Source organism: Trachinotus anak, unplaced genomic scaffold (assembly GCF_046630095.1).
Source record: "Trachinotus anak isolate AG129_WGS33_773 ecotype Australia unplaced genomic scaffold, CSIRO_AGI_Tana_v1 ptg000028l, whole genome shotgun sequence".
Classification (NCBI taxonomy): domain Eukaryota; kingdom Metazoa; phylum Chordata; class Actinopteri; order Carangiformes; family Carangidae; genus Trachinotus; species Trachinotus anak.
In genome coordinates, this window is record NW_027273879.1 from 7,014,040 (window position 1) to 7,033,397 (window position 19,358).

General features: G+C 40.3%; 1 protein-coding gene across 2 annotated transcripts in view; it reads left to right on the forward strand.

Moving 5' to 3' along the window:
- The first annotated feature begins 4,082 nt into the window (after nucleotides 1-4,082).
- Nucleotides 4,083-19,358, forward strand: part of ccbe1 (collagen and calcium binding EGF domains 1) — a 31,182-nt gene continuing 15,906 nt past the window's right edge. For both annotated transcript variants that reach the window (XM_071465484.1, XM_071465485.1), the window contains exons 1-2: nucleotides 4,083-4,304; nucleotides 4,397-4,477. In XM_071465484.1, the coding sequence (XP_071321585.1) occupies nucleotides 4,201-4,304; nucleotides 4,397-4,477 (185 nt within the window). In that variant the 5' untranslated portion in view covers nucleotides 4,083-4,200. The remainder of the gene's footprint in view (nucleotides 4,305-4,396; nucleotides 4,478-19,358) is intronic.

The window sequence follows — 19,358 nt, forward strand, 5'->3', positions numbered from 1 at the left end:
TTGCTGTAGGAGTTCATGAATGTGTCTGTGATGCAGGCTGTTAATATTTCTAGTGAGCTCAAACTTGTTGTGGCTCTCTCCCAGTCTGTCTGGGCATGTGCAGAGAAGCACTGCAGTGCTGCACTGTGAGGAGAGAGAGAGAGAGAGAGAGAGAGAGAGAGAGAGAGAGAGAGAGAGAGAGAGAGAGAGAGAGAGAGAGAGAGAGAGAGAGAGGGGAGTTTTGACAGTGGGGCACTCATTCATTTCGTGGAATATTCTTGCTGCTATCCCATGTGTGAGAGAGTATTTAGAGGATAAAAGACTATATCTGTGTACAGTCCACTGCTGCAGCTTAAGCATGAAAAGGTTAATGTCAATATCAGCAACCTACAAGGCAGTCAATCGGTATTGCACTGAGCATATTCTCATTGGACAGCTCGTCTGTGCACTAGAACTTGTATCTTTTTCTGATTTTCTCTTTCCAAACAACCTAACTGAGTCTTTTCGGTGCAATAAAACCCCTAAAACCATCACATCTTAGAGAGGAAGTCCAGTTGTGCTTCACCTTTCTCCACTTCAACTCCATCTGTTTCAGGCTCTCATAGGGATGTCAAAGAGAGTTGCTTCAACAGGAGAAACAGCCAAGTCCCATCACTGACAGGTTTAGTCTTTATTGGCTTTTGTTTGTTCCTTTGCAAATCTCTGCTAACTGCATCCTTTCTCCTTGGATCACTTTTCTTTCATCTGATTTCATTTTGGTTCTGTTTGTTCTTTTGATGGTGCAGATTTTGCTGCGTTCCAGATGCAAAGATTGGATAAGAGCTTCACTTGATGTGGCACTGTTTAGTGAGAAAAAAGTCCACCTGTGCTCTAACCAACGTTTCTATGTCAGGAAACACCCAGCTCAGATCAACAACACTGATACAGTGAGAACAGGAAATAGGCAGTGAGACCATTCAGTGTCGTAGCTCAACCTGTCAATCAGTTTGGAGATTGGGAGAGTTTTGAAGAAAGCAACTACACCAACAGTCCTAGTAAACAAGATTTCATTACTGTTATAGACTATATAACACTAGTTAGTAGTAGTTTGTTAAGCTACCTTTAGGTATGGGCCTATAACAGGAAACTAAGACCACAAACAAAGAAACATCAGTTTGAAAGGGACAGCAAAGTATATCAACAGAGGAAAGGGGTGAAAAAAAAGCTTCCTTTGTTGCTCTGTGTTGTTTTCTGGAAAATGATGACATGGCAAAAGAGTCACAGATAATTATTTCATATCTCTAAGGCAGAAGGGGTTGTGAATGTGGTCATTAGCCCTGTAGCTTTGATACAGCGTCAGCCTGCAACATTAATTGGCTACTTGTGCTGTCGCAGGCTTGATCACTCTCTGCCTCTCGGGCTGCTGAGGCATCAAAACAGGTGGAACATAAATGGCACAGCATGTGCACCTCGGAGTCGTGACGCACCCTGGTATTTCTAAAAGCTGTCATCCATTTTGTGGGCAATGATGACGATAGTGGCAAAAAAAAAAAAAAGGTGGTGGTGGTGGTGGTGGTGGTGGTGGTGGGGGGGGGGGGGGGGGTGGTAGGGGCGAGATCGCCTGGCTGAAAGGGCCATCAAGTGGTCGGAAGCTGAACTGCATCTTGAGTCAGTTGCTGGGCCACAGAGGCTGTGTTGAAATGAGGCATGCAGAGCGGTGAAACACTGCTTTCCCTCGAACTGAAATGGTCGTGCCTGAGCAGGTCCTTTGTGGGGAGCTCAAGGTGTCATTTTCTGCTAAATGATGCCGGGAGAGGCACGATTCCCAGTCTTAAATAAAAGAAAGCATGACTGGAAGAGAAAGTATTGTATTAAATTTCTCCATGATAGACATGCTGTCGAATGTCATATTCCAAATAAAGTTAAATCATACCTCACAGATTTCAAAACCTTGCATAGCGGCTGTAAGCGACACCACAGTCCTCTTGTTTCGCTGGGATATCCTTTACAGGCTCATCTGTGGCTCTGCTATCCAGCTCCCTGTAATGCCACACTGCTGTATTCCTGAGAAACTGAAGAGCTCTCGGGTTGTGCAAGTGCCAGTGAACGGCGTTTGTGCTCAGGTCAGGCCTGCTGGTAGAGGTCACACAGAGGTCAGGGTCATTCAGAAGGAAAGACAGCATCACATTAAGGTAGGGTTTCTCATTGTCTCCGTTTGATCACTTGACCCAAAGAATGAGCGGGTTTGGGTTAACATGAAAGTTACAACTAGCATTGTATTGCTTAATATACATGCTTAATAGTAAAACACTGAGAGGAAGTCAAATTGAAAATTGTTTTTTATTCACTATAATGATCTGTTGGAATGAATGCAGTCATTCTACCAGGCAGCAGTTCGACAGTGTGTTGTGGCTACGTAAGCAGTTATGGTTGAACATGATATAATGCAGTGCCACTGGGCTCCAGGCTATAAATATATGTTTGTCCTATAATCCTGTGATTGATTTTTTTTTTTTTTCTAGATGCTCACTTAATCCACAAACTCAGATTTTCCCTCTCAGCATGCTGCCAAGCTTTGTGATGATTTAGCTGATATTGTTCAGCATACATCTCTAGTGTTTTGACACAGTTAATAGAAACTGTAATCTGCTTTGCTTATGCAGACAGTCCTCCCTTAAAAAGTTGTCCTCCGGGTTGAGCAATTACAGCGTAATCATGAGCATCAAATGTGACAGAGGACTTAAGGCAGTGGCCTGAGCTGTGTAAATGTAAGTAAATGCTGCACTAACCTATTCTCTTTGTTGAGATTATGCTAATGACTAAACATTTTCTCATGTTTGTCTTGTTGAGATGAAAATCTGCATATTCTTGTTTCTTTACACCACATGATTGGACATCGCAAGTTAGAAATATCATCTTTATTAGGAGAAGCATTTGAGATTTTATTGAAATAGTTTGTGAGGCTTATATTTTTTCAAAAGCATATTCGTTTTTCATCCTTTGAATCAGAAGAAATGAAATAGCTTTTTTTTTCCACAGGCTGAGCAGCACAAACTGAACTTCATCTGTAAAATCTGTGGAGGACCCCTTTAATATTTTAGGAAATCTCATTAAATCAAAGTATGAATAATGAATGCTTCCAACTTCAAATGGAGGTAGAATAAATGAACTACCTGAAATGTATTTGTGCTCATATTGATGATGCTTTCCAATGTGTTGATTTTATGAACACATCACAGTCTTTGCAGTAGGCATACAACAGGAGAGAGACTGTAGCGCATTTCTTTATGTGGCTATTGTAATTATGGCGGCACTTTCTGACGAGGCCCCATTCATAAAGATTTTATAAGCTGTACTTAATTATTTTATGAATGATAAATAAATCATTTTTCAATGCTTTATAGTTGAGCTTTAAGCCATTAATAAGAACAACTTCTGGGTTGCCAGGTTGTGAAAAATCCTCCTCCAGCATGTCATGTCTTTTTTTTTTTTTTTTTTTTTTCTCTATATTAGGGAGACCCCGAAAATGAGCTTTTTGACCACTTAGCTACAGATGTTAGAAATTAAAGAGCTAAACAGAAATGTTTCATGCTGGAGTAGGTTTTTTTCACAACCTGGCAACCCAAAAGTTTTTAGTTCTTATTTATGGCTTACAATCAAGTGGGGCATGAAGGATCAGAAAAAATCTATATCAACAGTTATTAAAGCTGTGTATTACGTGCTTCTAAATCCTCTGTAAAATCACTTATTTTTGAGCAGTTGTTGTTTTATTAGCAGCCAGGCGGTGGTGGTAAAGGTGCAGCCCACTCATCGTGACGTAGGCTGCCCAGTTAGTGCTGCCTCAGTTCACCCAAGAGAAACCTTCAACCAAAAATAACAGAGAAAGGTTTATTTGTTGGCAAACCGCTCCTAAAAGACGTTCCGGGGGTCTAGGGAAAAGCTACAAAAAATGAAAAATAAAAAAAAATAAATAAATAAAAATATATTCCGACTGTTCTGTTCTCTTCAACCTGTCAGAACTGCAAGGGGAGAAAGTTCAGCTCATCGCGGCAGAGACACCAGGAGTGTTAACAGCGGTCCATTCAGAACCTGCCCCCCGGAGCACTGGGGGGGGTGGGTGGGGGGGGGGGAGGGTCTGCCTGTGAGCCGGCACCACTCCACGCTCTCCAGTTGCAGCAGCGGGGAGGTCATCACCACCAGCGTGGATTACTGTGACAGCACCCAGGTGACTGGACCGAGGAGATGATCGTGACACACGGCAGGGCTCCCCTTCTGCTCACCGTCACCTGCATGTGCTTCTCGGGGGGGCTGCTGTGGTCCTACCAGGAGGAGGATGCCAGTGACGGGTAAATCTAAGGACATGACAGCATCAAATAAGGAGCTCTTGCATTAGAGAAAGGGGAATGCTCACTCTGCCTCCAAATGTTTCCTTCCACAGTGGAGAGTGCTCTGAAAATAACATCTCCACAACAAAGTACCCCTGCGTGAAGTCGACTGGAGAAGTTACGACGTGTTACAGGTAGTGTGAGTGTGATTCATACAGTTGGATGCTGTTGTCAGACTGAAATGATCGAGCTGCTGTCAAGTTGGCTATGTCCTGTGTCCCATGGAAGTGATTTCAAAAAATGTGGCTGTGGATTATGTAAAACTGGACTTGTCGTTTATCATTCAGAGCAGAGACGCCTGTTGAAATGTTAGTGAAGTGGAAAATAGTTTAGACACTGGGCACAGTACTGGCGTATGAAGCACTGAAAGAGAAATGTAAGTGAAAGTCACATAAAATCTGAATGCCCGAGGCTGCCAATGGCTTTGAAATAAAAACCAATAGGCTGTGTAACATCCCCCAGCCTTTCTTTTTAACCACGCCTGTGAGCTCAATATTTTTCAATGAATCAGCTTCTGATCAGAGTTGTAAAACGCCTGCTTCCTAAGAACTATATGACTGATAATTACTGTTTTAAGTTAGTAGCATGTCTGATTTCCTCAGAAATGAAGGGGTCTCTGGAGACATATGGGGACTAAAGGGATAACAGCAATCTTAATATCCACAAGATTGGCCTGTTGTGCTCTGACACTGGCTTTAATCATGACAGCTCACAGACACAGTGGAAATAGCCTTGTCTCTCAGCAAAACTCCTGTCAAAGGCTGCGGATTAAGTTGTTAGAACCTAATCTGTCTTCATTGCAAGGGGCCACCTCACAGGATTTATAAAAAAGACTTTCAACTACCAGTTTTGTTAGAAAAAAAAAAAACATTCAAAAAATCCACCTATTTTGATTGATTTACACATCAGAAGTGAGCAAGTTTAACACTTTGTCTGCCACCTTTGGATGCAAGTAAGTCTAACAGAAAGTTGAATCATTTAATTAAAACAAGAGCTGCAGACTCCAACAGCTCCATGCCACTCCTCAGGAATTCCTTTACTATACACTATTAGCAATCATTTCATTTTTATCTTGGACAGCTATTAAGTGCTCAAACAACACTACTGGGGAAAGCAATGCTCTTTTTTCCAGGCGCACTGTGATTCAGGTTGATGAGATGTGCAGTAGCTTTTGGAAATAAAATCATGCAACTTCAGGGAGCTACTTTCAAACATTTTGTTTATGATCTTGATTTACATTTACAGCAAATCTATTTCTGTGTTTGCTTTTCTGGGAAAAAAAAAAAGTATTGAGAACGAAACAAAAATGCCAGACTGTTGAATATCTCTTGTGAGAAGTCTTCCAAATGTGGACTTTGTGAGGTTTCATCTCTGCATCACTTGACAAACTGCTGGTTATGGTTCAAGCACACAGTGACATCCCGTTTGATGTTCAAATCTCAAACACACTCTTAACATAATTATGTTGTTTTATGGTTATTGGCTGCAGCCACAGTTGTTTCCCACAATGTTTATTTAAAGAAGAAAAATGGTTTCAGCCAAGAGCCAAGATAATGTGCCCTGGGTGCATTTCAGTTCACCTGCACAGTGTGAGCTGATGACTGCACATCAGCCCTGTAATTGTTTGTAGAGAAGTTTTATTGTGGTGCCAGAAATTCAGATTAATGATCTGAATTTGATAAGATGAAAATGGCATTTGCATTCAACAATTTTATTTCCAAAATGTAGGCACGTACCAGTGCAATTACACTTTGGCATGACTGAGATGGAGTTCAAAGGGAACCAAGCGTGATTTAAGCTGGCAAGATTCAGTTGCCAAAGGAAAATATAGGCTTATGGCATTCATTAGGTACTCTGTGGAGGATCACTGTGCCTGTACATCCCAGAACATTTCATTGCTGTAATAAAATGTTCTTTTTTAAACACTGTCAGAAAAACTGTTTGTGTAAAACGTGTTTCTTGTACAGACAGGTATGTTCTACTTTGATTCTTTGACATGGGCCCCAAATATGGGCCCCTTTCTTTCTTTATTTATTTTATTGCATCGCCCTTAAATTTGGACAACAATCAGAACAGCAGATGTTAGACTAATACAGGGGTCGTGATCATGGTTAGATTTTAGTAAATATTTTCTAATTCTGACTGAACAGTTAGAATTAGGGCAGGGTATAAACCCTGGACAGGCCACCAAACTCAGTAGAGAAAAACAACCATTCACGCTCATATTCCCATCTACGGGCAATTGAGAGTAGCCAGTTAACCTAACCTGCCTGTCTTCATATGGTGGGAGGAAGCCGGATTTCCCGGTGTGTGTGTGTGTGTGTGTGTGGGGTGAGGGGAGACCCACATAGGGATGAGCTCCTTCCGAACCAGGGTTTGAACCCAGAACCTTCTTAGAGAACACTGCCAACCACTGCACCACTGTGCCGATCCACCAGGTACTGTATTTTGTACGTAGTATGTAGTACTGTATATCACAAATACATTACAATTGTAATAGTTATAGAGATGAATGTTCGATTGTGCTAATTAGTGAGCTTTAGAGGTGCTGGCAGGTGGATTTTGCTTCCCTTTGGACAGAGCCAACAGGCTGCTGCTTGTAGCTTTGTATTTGACACAGATATGAGAGTATGGACCTAACTCCTGACAAGAAAACAGATAAGCTTATTTCCCAAAATGTCAAACTAGTCTTTCAAATAAGGCGTTATGGTAACTCTCTTTTTGAGGCGTTGAAATTCAAACCTTCTCTGTCGGCCCAGTGGGAGAAGAGAGGCCCTGATGGTGGGATTTTGAAACAGACCCCCTTTTGGTCATGGCATGCCACTGTGCGCACAGTTTAACACTCATCCTTGAAACATTTATCATATTGTGAAACAGCACCAGTGGAGACACCAGAGACCCAGGGAGCATATGTCACAGTACAAGAGAGGTACCAGGGCCTCAGCTGACTCTGGCCACATCTGTCTCACTGTCAGTGCAGCCACATTCTTCTCTCACTGTCTCTCTGGGTTATTTTATACGGGGATTGTCATATTTGGGCTGTGCTGTATTTGGGTTAAAGGCTTTGAGTGTTAGGATGCAGGCTTCACAACAAGACTTGTGTTTCTATAGGCTGTAGAGTTAATTGTGCTCGGCTTACAATAAGGCTGTGCACAGTTGTTGTTTGAGACGTTGCAGTTAAAATCACAAGGGCCTGTGATTACAGCAGAAATGCTTCACTAAAATCCAAGGGAGGGTTTGATTAAAATGATAAAATGTGAGCTGTTTGTTCTTATTTGCTGGTCACTGCTATTGCGTTTCTGCAATGCACCTCACAGAGATCAGTTTATAATCAGTATTACCAGCAGTATTTCTTCTCTTGGTAAGGTTTTTGTTTTAGTTTCTCTTGATGGCTATTGTTCCTTAGCTAGTTTGGCCATGGTGGTCATTGCTGGCCATGCTAACTATGCTCTTTTTCCTTATAGTGTTTTTTTTTTTTTCAAACCACAGTTCCTGCTGCTGAAAGCATGAATCCATCACTTTCTTTGTCCAGAATTTTTTCTTTAATGAGGCTTGTATCATAAAGCAGGATTACTGAATGAAGCTGGATGAGGATAACCCAGAAGAGGTTTTTATTTGAGTCCATGTTGCAGATTTGAAAGGCCTCCAGGTTTCTACTCAGCAGTTATCCAGATAACTTCATAATCCTGCTTTGTGAGACAGACCTCTCCCTGGAATTAAAATATACCTGACAGCAGCTGTTAGCAAACAGCAAATCTTTTCCTTTAGGCAAAGTCACTTTATCAGCTGGCAACAGAGAGTGGCAGAGCAGACGTTTATGAGCTAAAGATGGTTGTTTTAGTGTTTTTATGCTGTTCAATAAATAAAATCTCACACAGTTTTAGATGTTTTTTTGTGCTGCTGAGATGAAGTATCATATGACATCTGTGAAAGTCCCAGATGAGAGCCAGATCCGACGCGTTCCCCATCATAGGATCGAGATACATTATTAGTCTTTGTTTATAACTTTTCTTAGGTGACAAGAGGGTACATGAAGCAGGGATTGCACTGCTTTGATTTATGGCGTGTGCGGTGTCGGCCTTACCTACCCCGCAAAGGGAAAGCTACTCTGGAAAAGAAGCAGAGCACAGGGCGAGCGAGTCTTTCCACTCTACAGCTGTAACAGTTACACATAATTGATGTGTGGCATGTGTAATTGTTGCTTTGTTATTTTTCCAAATAATTCTGGTGGTAAGACGCTGTTTGTTGTGTTCTTCAGCCCCTTCCTCCTCTGCAGCTCTGGAATTCAGGACAAACTCTGGTTTACACAGTAAGAAAACTGAGGATAACATTTCTGCTACCCCGCCCCCCCTCCCCACCCCTTGTGAGATGTGATAGCCACAATACCTCATATGCACTTGGCTGATACAAGCTGCATTGTTTATATCCCATAAACATCCCCATCACCTCATACCAATGAAATGCATTTTTATTATTTCTTATCTCTCATTTGAACTTACTTTGAATTTGATATATTTTCCACTGATGGCAAAACCAATAATTGATTTATACTGCTATTCCCAGTAAGGGTCAAACACCGAGGGGGTGCTGCTCAGTTCCAGTGATATGATCACTTAAGTCTGAGGCCTGAGGACTCTCTCGTTTCCTCAGTTTTGGAATCTGTTTTTCACATCATATTTGAATGTATTCTGCACCTTGGAATAATCCTCTCAGCTGAACTTATGTTCCTTCTCCCAATTCAAATAGCTTTCAACACGAGAATTACACTTGAGGGCTTTGTTCCCATATTGTCGTCCCTCCAGTGGTGGTCGCTCAATTCTGTGGCACAGCTTAAGGAGTTCAGCAGGACTCAGTTAGTCATGTTGATTCCTTTTGGGTTACTACGTTTCTGATACAACTATAAATACTCTGGACCGAAAAATAGAACAAGCCGAGATTTATGGACAACATAGGAGTAGCATCTTTCAGGATGTGAGAAAATGTGTAATACAGGAAAACCCCCAGGTCATGATAGTATGACAATATCAACAGACCCGTGGGCGAGCATCCAGTATTTTAAAATAGACATTTAATAGGATGGAGTGCTTTAAAAAGATGCCAAACTTAAGATTTCCATCACTTTTAGATACCTGTACATACCAGGGGAAATTATACATCCACTGATTCAGTATAATTAACTGATTATTCCAGGGTAAAAGAATGAAAACCGTGCACTGGGAAACTGATGACTGCACATGAGTGAGATGGAAAACATTAGGCAATTTGAAATGAGTGAAGTCTCAGACATTCTTTATAGGTGTGTTTTTTATTACTTACAAACCCAATGATCAGCCACCTGATGTATGCTACATGTCAGAGAGCCAGTTAGTAGGCTTCATACACTTGTCAAATCTTGCCGACTTATTTGTAGAAAAAAAAAAAATCAGCTGTAAAGCTCATGTTGAAAGATTTTGAAAGATGTTATTGAAGCATTATAAAAAAAACCCATGACACCTCTGTAGCTGCTGTTCTGTTGTGAACAGCAGTGCTGTGGTTTAAGTATTTAAATTTATGTATTTTTTTATTCATGAAAACCAAATTTGTATTTATTAAGGAATAACAGCATTATAAAGTATTGCAGCCCAGCATCTGAAAAGACAAGAATGCGTCATGATAAAGTAAATACGATGAGGAAGGAGCGTGGAATAAGTCCAAGCTGTTTCTCAACAGCCCTTTGAGTGAAACAGAGTTTACTGGAATTAACCTCGGGAGATGCCGAATGAGATAACGCTGCTGAAAATCATGCCAATCAAAAATGCCTGAAATGATTTACTATACGTGGCAAAGTTTCAAAGCGCTGCGATGCCGTATGAACTGTAGAGAAATAAGAGAAGAAAGCTCCTGGTCTAATGTAGATCATTACATTCTGCAAGCAACTCTGCCATTAAAATACAATAAACTTGCTTTTACAAACATGTGCTAAATATCTGTCACAACCGTAAGACTGTAGTCAGACATATCTCATAATTCATCACAACCCAAATGTGCTGTCAAGAAAAAGACATCAACATCTGTTTTCTATCAATATTCAGAGAGAGGATACGCAGCCTGTTAACTGAAGAGGGCTGCTCTATTACAGAGACTGTGCTGTGGGTTCAAGGAGTTAACATGAGCATTTGGTGTTGCTGTTTAAAGACAGCTCCAACGCATCTGAAAGTTAAAATGATCTAAAGGCACAGAGAGGAGGTCAGCTGTCATGTTAAGCTAATGATCCTAGTTTGTCGGAGTTGAAGCCTGACAGGGATCAAGTGAAGATGTCCAGTGAGATACTTATCATAACTTGTTGTCATGTCTGCAACTTTACCCTTGGAGTGGATCTGGTGCAAAGTCTTCCTTCTCACAGGGCTAACTGTCAGAGACGGGTGCCCAAATTTAACAAAATATGTTTGTAACTTCACCCTGGGGCAACATATACTGTATGTGTTTTCTGATCTGGCACCTTATTTGGCAGGACAACAGCATTTTTCAGTGTCTTAGCTTCCAAAAAAATCTGACAGCATGGCTATGATTTGCTTCTATTTCCAGCATATTTCCACAGTACGTCAGAAAACAATTTAAATGAATGGATGAAGTTCAAATCTGTTTACACTCTGATTTCAGCTCTTTGTATCAAGAGGCCACAAGTTCAGTTTCATCAAATGTATCTGGAGCTTTTCGACTTGAAAGTGAATGGGTTGTTTTTAGTGAAATTTCTCATGAGCAGCTTATCCAAGCAGAAGGCTAAAGAAAAAAAATAAATAAATAAATCTACCTACACAACTAACCACCACTGCACACTTCGATATTAGAGGAAAAGGAAGTGTGCAGCCTGTTTCCTGTCCAGAAGTACAGCAAGTTCTCTCCATATCTGAACTGCTTCATGGATATTGACACATGTCCATCTGAGTGGATGTACACATGCATCTGCATTTCTACAACGGCCAATAGGAAGGCTCTCTCTTGCTCTCCCATGCTCGATACTGTAAAGCCTGAAAACAGAGCCAAGAGGAGGTGCAGACATCTAGTTTGCTCTCAGACCACTTGAATTACAATATGCTGAAAGGTGATTATGGAATTTTTATCCATAGATGCCAAAAAAATGTCTGCCGACTTCAGCTGTAAGGGGAAAGTATTGTTTTCATACATCAACTTTATTTATGATCATCACCTGTTTTTTGTCACTTTTTGTCTGTTTTCCTGTCTCATAGAAATATTATGTGTGTTGATGCTAATAATTCATAGCACATTCACTCCGGAGCCAGCCATTATTGTGTGTCACTTTAATGGTGTCGCACTTTACACCATATTTTGAATAATATTGTTATAGAAGTCGAGCCAATTGGCTCCGAGCAATTTCGGCAGGTCCTGTCATTAATGTATTAGTGTGCTGTGGGATGTTCTCACACTCTGTGGTGCTTTGTGAGCAGGAGGCGGGGGCAGGTTTTTCAGGTCTGACTTAAATTCGTCATTCACCTTTAATCCCTTAGGGGGGTGAGAATTTACAAAACATTTTTAATAGCATACATACGCTATCTTTATTATTTTATTGAGAGATGTGAAGTAGCTGTTTATACACAGTCTTGTCAACAATTCATCTGATATGCCCTATTAGGTAATGGATGAATCCATATCCTGGTCCTTAGAAGCACTGAGGAAGACATAGTAGAGTGTAAGTAATCATGGTGAGAGCAGGGGAGGACATGTTAGTGTTAAGGAGCATTCCTTAGTGACAGATATAGAGAACAAGCAGCAGCAAACATCCTCTCTCTTTCCTTTCTTCTTTCTTTTCTTTTCTTTTTCTTTTCTTTTTACAAATCAAGAAACATGGTCCTTTTTCACCAACAAATAAGAAATGAAAGACTTCCTTGTCTTCCTCTCTCTGCCTTTTTTCTTTAACTCATCAATTTTTCTTTCTTTCAATCATCAGAAACTTTCTAATCAGACTTATTATTTAAATATTTTCAGTTTTATTGGACAGAGTCTAACTTGATTTAGTTAAATGCAGTTTGCCATCTGTTTCCACTTGAAAGAAGACTGCAATGCAAGACATGCCTTTACTGGAAAGACCGTGACTTTGAGAGTTCAAATACTTTATGTGTGTCCTAAAGCCTGGAGTTGCTGTATCTGAATGGTTTGACATCTGCTGTTTGGATGATTTTGAACTATTGCCCAACGTATAATTCAACACCATACGGTAGTTACCAAAAACAGTAAGTTTAAAGTACACAACCAGCTGAATTTCAACACAGAAATGGGGACTGAATGTGAGAACAAATTGCCAATCAAACATATGACTAGAGGATATCCACCTGGTCACGAGTGTAATTTAAAATCAGAGTGATTTCATATGGCATCTGTGTTACCATAGGATATAAGGTATAAGAAATTAGCATCTGTGTTAACTGATAAAGTGCAGAAATGCTGAAACACACACTAAAAGGTAGACCATACTACAGGAAATGAATTGGTGCCTGGTGATCTTTGAGACCTTGTGGAGTCTGTTTAACATTCAACGTAATATTCTCAGATCACAGGCATTTTTCCTTCTCTAAACAGTGTATCACTGATTTTTTGGTGATATTTTGATTTCTAAAAATCCCTCTCTTGTTTCTTTTGGCTGATGCTCGTTCACCCATCTGTTTGTTTCTGTGGAGAACTGTAGTGTGGTCACGCTTTGGTCATGCTGTGGCTTTGCAGTGGTTAAGAGATGTGGTGATACGTAAACCACAGTCTGTGGTTTTTCTGCCTCCATGCCTCTGCTCTGTACATCCAAGACTAGTTGTATTGAACATGTTATTACATTCTACTCAGAAAAAAAAGATATATTTAAATAATAATAATGATATAGCAGCACTTTGCGGAATAAACAGTATTTGTACATCCATTACTGTCAAAAAGGAACTTCATGACAAATTAATCAGCTAACTGAGAGCAACTGGGTGTTTTTTTGAAAACTCAGTGTGTATTTTTTATAGCTGATTGTTATTCACCACTGGGCCACTTGAAGCCTTAATTTATTCTCCCATTAGTGAAAAGAATAAGCTGCTAATTTATCAGTCCTGAAGGACAGCAGCTAGCCAAAGGAAATGCTCAGCTGCACCAGTGAACACGCAGCCAGAATACCAGTCATTTTAAATTGTAAACAGCTGCAGCATTGAACACGAACAACACACTTTGGAAAAGGGGGCTTCATGTTTGGTAGAGCAGATGTTGCCCCTTCCATTGAGAATTTTTCTCATATGCTGATGAATTTCAGTATTTGTGAGTCAGTTGTAATTCAGTTTAACGATATTCACCACTACCACCACCATCAGTGTGTTTGTCCACCTGTCAGGACCGTATTATATTGCAGTTGTAGAGCTACATCATGCCAGTCCGCTTAAATTACTCATTTGCCCTCCTCTCTCGATTCGAGAAACCCAAATGTGTTTTATTTGTAAGGAAATATGCACATTAATAATAGTTATTTTAAACTGTAATCCGAGTTAGCCAACACTGACTATTTTTTATGTGCCGTCCCTGGACAGGATATTAGGTTTCACTACATGCAAGTATTGAAATAACATGAAAACCACAAAGCCTCAAATGGGCTAACATATGTCACATACCACACGTCTCAGTTACCTTACACACAGCATGTCAGGAGAGCACGTGAAACAGGTAAAAGGGGAAATATAATACAGTAACTACATCTCATCCAGGCATGTTCGTCTCCAGCCGTGACACAACGTCAGGACAAGGCTTATATCAGATATCCTGCATTTCGTGCATATCTGGTCTCCTGACAGAGTGAACGACTAACAAAAGATTGGTCACGTTGCTGTGAGGCTGTATGGTTTAGTGCGTTAGCATGATAACATTTGCCTTTTAGCACTGAGCACAAAGTACAGCTGAGGCTGATGGGAACGTTCTATTAGTTTGCAGGTATTTGATCAGAAACCAAAGTATTAGACAAATTTGACCTTTAACCTGATGCTAGAGCTAGAGGCAAAGTTACAGGGTTCATCCTGATGGGAACATGAACGTGAGAAAGAAAATAGACATTTCGTGTAGTGGGGACTCCGGCACCCGTCTGTCTGCAAACTTAGGACTTGAGTGATTTTTCCACAACAAATGTCTGTACAAAATGTCATGGCAGCCTATTCGGTAGCTGTTTAGAAGTTTCAGTCTGGACCAGAGAGGTGGACATCTGACCGACATTTCCATTCCTAGAGCCATATCACAAACATGACTGAAAACAGGGGATGTAGAAACTGCAGGCCAGCACATATCCGCCAGTCAAACACGCAACAAAAGCTGAGCCGTAAATGTCAAAGTTCTACTCATGCAGTCTTCTGAACACAAAGTGGCACCTCTCACTTCTCATAGCTCCATAACACTTCATTTAATTTTCCCAAGTGTGACTGCTGAGATGCCATTTCTAGTGCTGCGGTTAAATGAAGGGGTTGATTTCTGTCTCTCTCACACACACACACACACACACACACCAGCTTTAGGTCCCATTGTCAGGTAGCTTGAATGGATTGAAGATTGATTTAGAGCTCTTTTTTTTCAATTTAGGGCACTTTTTCATATATATTTATATTTAAATCATCTGGAGACAGCAGTGACACGGCGGACCAACTCTGACTACTGGAAGGTCTTAGCTGAGAAACAAAGAACATCTGCTTTTTACATGAATGAATGGATATTGTTGGAGTCAGTCTTACATCTCTGCTCTGGGACAAAAGAAATCCCTTTTTAAAAGCAAATAATCCGTTATAAACTACTGCAAATTTTAGCTCACCTGTCAGAGGGCCAGTTCTTTAGGGACCAGTTTCCTTTAATTCCATTTTTACATCTGAATCTTTTTGCATCATTTGCATCGTAGGGCTACTCATATTGCAGTTTTTCTTTTTTAGCAGAGTTTTCCACACTGTTCACGCAATGAGCTGTTAAATCAGTGAATAAAAACAAAGGAATTAAATTACAAATAATCCCTTTGAGATTCTGAGATTCTTTTAGCATTTCGTTCAAGTTGCACGCTTCCACAGTAACCTCAGTGTTTGAAGGGGATTGGTAATATCTGGCTTGTGTCCAGTAGAATGGTTTGAGTTAGAAACACATGGAAGGGCTGATGATGGCTCGGTGTAACAAGCCACAGACACAGTGCTCTGTATAATTTCCTGCGGTGTCAGGACCAGAAACATCACACATATACTTCTGCCCTCAGCTCTTTAAATGAAAGTTTATATACATGAAAATTTGAGTTTCTTTACTTAAAATGTGACACAAAAGCAGATAGATTTCATTATGGATTACTTCACATTGTAGAGCATGTGGTCAGAGTCAAATCCGATTTGTTTGAGTGGAAAAGCAACATAGAGAGGCAGAGGCTCGGTTCGCCTCAGCTATAGCCGACTCGTAGTGTTTCGGCTCCAGCTGTCCACCAAAGCCGAGCAGAGCTGAAGTGCCTTGCTGCAGAGGGTCTCACTGACAGTTTTGTTGGATTATGTTGGAAATGGCAGCACAACAGGAGTGCTGCACATGGAGAGAGGTCCTTATTTCAAGTGACCTTTTGTACACTTTCCATGTATTATAACAGTTATTCGTTTCCTATATGGCTGCGTATTGGTCAGGCAGAGAGGAATACTTGTTTTCTGTTTTTGATTTGGTCGGTTACTGTAGACTCACTGTTGTGAACCTCACACACCCAGTGAGGTCACTGTGAGAGTCTTTTTGAGCAGGAAAACACAAATTCTGTTATGAATATTCAGGCGCAGACATATAGTTGTTTCAAAAGAATGGTTCTACATTTTGGGAAATACATTTATTTGCTTAATTGCTTAGAGTTAGATGAGAAGATCATTCCTGTGGATGTTTGATAAATATGAAGCTGGTAATATTAGCTTAGCATGAAGTCTTCGTATTATTCTTTTTGTACAGATTAAACTAATTATTTAATTAAATTAATGAGCATTAGATGTATTATTAGACAGATTTAGTATTTCCAGTACTGATGCTAAGCTAAACTAACTGAACACAGAGACAGTACAGTGGTATCAATCTTTCCAATAAGCTTTCTGCAAGAAAGTGAATAAGTGTATCTCTCAAAATTTGAAGTACCCTTTCATAGACTACAGTAACCATGATGGCAGACTTTTGCAAAACAGCAACAGTTCCCTTTAACTTGTGTCTGTAACTTGTGCTGCTACACACTCTGACAGCACATTTTCCTACCTTTTTCACATCTACCAGGCCGCCCTGTTACCCTTGTGTCACTAGAGAGAAAGTGAAAACAAAAGGGCAAGAATTAAAAGCTGAGCTTTGAATTAGTGACGTTAAATTGAGCGATGCATTTGCAGCGTTTTCGAACCAGACTGCTTGTTTGTTTTAAATGTGGGGCCTGACCGAGGGGGGTTTGTACCAAAGCTGTGCGACTGTTGCGGGTGGTGAGTTCTGAGTTCAGACAGTCATTAACCAATAGGTTATGTTAATGTACCATGGTAGTGATCAAATGAGGCGCCATTATTTCTCTGGGCAGACGTATACGCACTCACCCTGGATACAGATAGAAACAGCACTGAACAGTTCATTCTGAATGGAAGAGGGACCTGCTGAGTTCTTTTGATTTTTTTTTTTTTTTTTTTTTTTCTGGAAAAAGTGATATCTTTTGTCCCAATTAATGACATCAGTTACTCTGTTTGCTGCTTAATGTACCACACTTCTGTCCATTCAGCCAGCATTTAGGTTTAATATGACCTCCTTGGATGTTCAGGACGTCAGCAGAGTGCAGCCACGCATTAAATACAATTTGATTTGTGACAGGGTCATGGTGTGCTCAATACGCCCTTTAAGATCCATTAAGGTGTTAATATTCAGTCAGAGGACTACATGTAATGTAAAAAGTGTTTGCTTGCAATGAGAACCCACAGGGGGTTATCTCATGTGCAGCTCTACTGAGCCTGTTAGGCTCATTAAGCTCACTGTTTTGGTTTTATGGATTCCAACGGGTTGGTAATGTGTGTCTATGTGTCTGGTGGATGTGGAAGTATGCTATTGTTTTCTAACATTAGTGTTAGCCAAAACTGTGTGATAAGGTGATAATATGTCAGGGCTGTGTTTCTGGCAGCTTGTCTAGGAGTTCTTCTGTTTCCTTATTGGCTTATTGGCCTGTTCTTTATTAATGCAGCTGGAAAATATCAGTTTTCTTTCCAAGTAAATCTTCAAAGAGCAACAGGTGGAGACACTCAAAGGTGCTTACAGGCTAAGTTGTAAGGCATATTGGTATAAATTGGGAACACTATGCTCTGGAATAACTACTTTTGCACATTTATCAGCCCTTATTCAGATTTTCTATCTGGTGCCATCTTAGTGCAACACAGACACCATTAAACATTTAACACTTTATTTGTGTAGTAGAGGGATTGTGCCAGTAACAACGAGCCCGTTCCGTCCTTTCTTATAAAGTTCAGTGTGTGCATGAAGCACTTGAGCAGCTGAGTTGTTGTTGGAACGTGCGATCTGCGTAATGTCCCTTTAGTCTCCACGCTGAGTTATACTGCTAAGTGCTTTGGGGTTACAAAGCTGTAAGTGTAGTTGTCTGAAATGGCCTGCCTCCAACAGACAGACATCAGCTTATGGAAAAACATATTCCTCCAACAAGCGTTTACCTTTTATGGCATCTCCAAACAATCACCTTTCATTACATTATAATTTGTCACAATTATGGGACATAATATAGCATAGCCGTATTATGTCAGCAACGCATTTAAAAGAGGAATGTTAGTGCATTAAGAACCATCATGACTGCTTTTCTGAGTGTAGTATTTTTACTAGGATAAATGACCTTTCCAAGAGTGTTTTGTTTTTTCAGTCTGGAGATTTGGAAAACACAAAGGTATCCAGGCACTCTCAAAAAAAAAACTCTCTGTATTTTGTTTTTTATGTGTTCCTATAAACGCTTTCTCCTGAGGGGGTTATTTTCTTTGGATGCAGCACTGGCAGAAGTAACTGTCCTTCCTCATAGGCCATACTGTAGTTTTGTCTAGTTCTGGAATCCATAACGTGTTGCTTAACTTTATCCCTATTTTTGTCATTCGTAGACCAGTGTGTGTTGACAGAAGCAGGACACATTTCGACCTGTTGCCGTTTTATTTCTAAATGACATAATGTGAATCTCCGGGACAAATGTCAAAACCAGGAGGCATTACAAACTGCAGTGCACCTTTGTTCAGCTGTTTATATTACACTGTGGTGACCCTGGAGCTGCAAGAGGGAGTCTGTGTGTGTTTCTGTGTGTGTGTGTGTGTGTGTGTGTGTGTGTGTGTTTGTGTGTGTATGTGTATGTGTGCGTGTGTGTTTTCCTAGGCATGACGGAGGGGGTTTATATGAAAATGACAGCATTAAATAGCCTTAAATAGACAGTTAACAGTAACTCAATTTTAAATACCCTGAGAATCTGTGTTACTTATTGTGTGTATGTTGTAGTACAGTAATGGAATCAGGGATCCATGAGGATTATAAGGAGACAAAGCACTTTGGTTAATCTAGTTTCTAGTTTAAGTTTGACTTCCTGTTATCAAAAGTGGACATTTTTGTTCCCGACTGATTTTTTGCTTTGACAACATACATCAGTCAGAGGAACATATTTTGTTAGGTTTTTTTTTTAAACTTGTCTACTTTAGTTACAAGGTGTTGGATACACATTGGAATACAAGACTGCAGGCATACAAAGGCACAACTAAGCATAAGGAGATATCCCAGCATTATGTCATGTGATTTTAGAGCAGCAACCAATGATTATTTATTGATTAATCCTGCAATTATTGTTGCAATTATTCAAGATGGAGATGGATGACGTTTGGACGAAAAATGAAGCAAAAATGTCCCCGGTACGCCCGCTGCCATCTTGCGCTAGTGACGTCACTTTTTATAGCGTTCAATAACTAATTAAAAGCAAACATCAGAAAAAAGAACACCTGAATACACATCGGAACAACCTAAAATGTCAGAGAA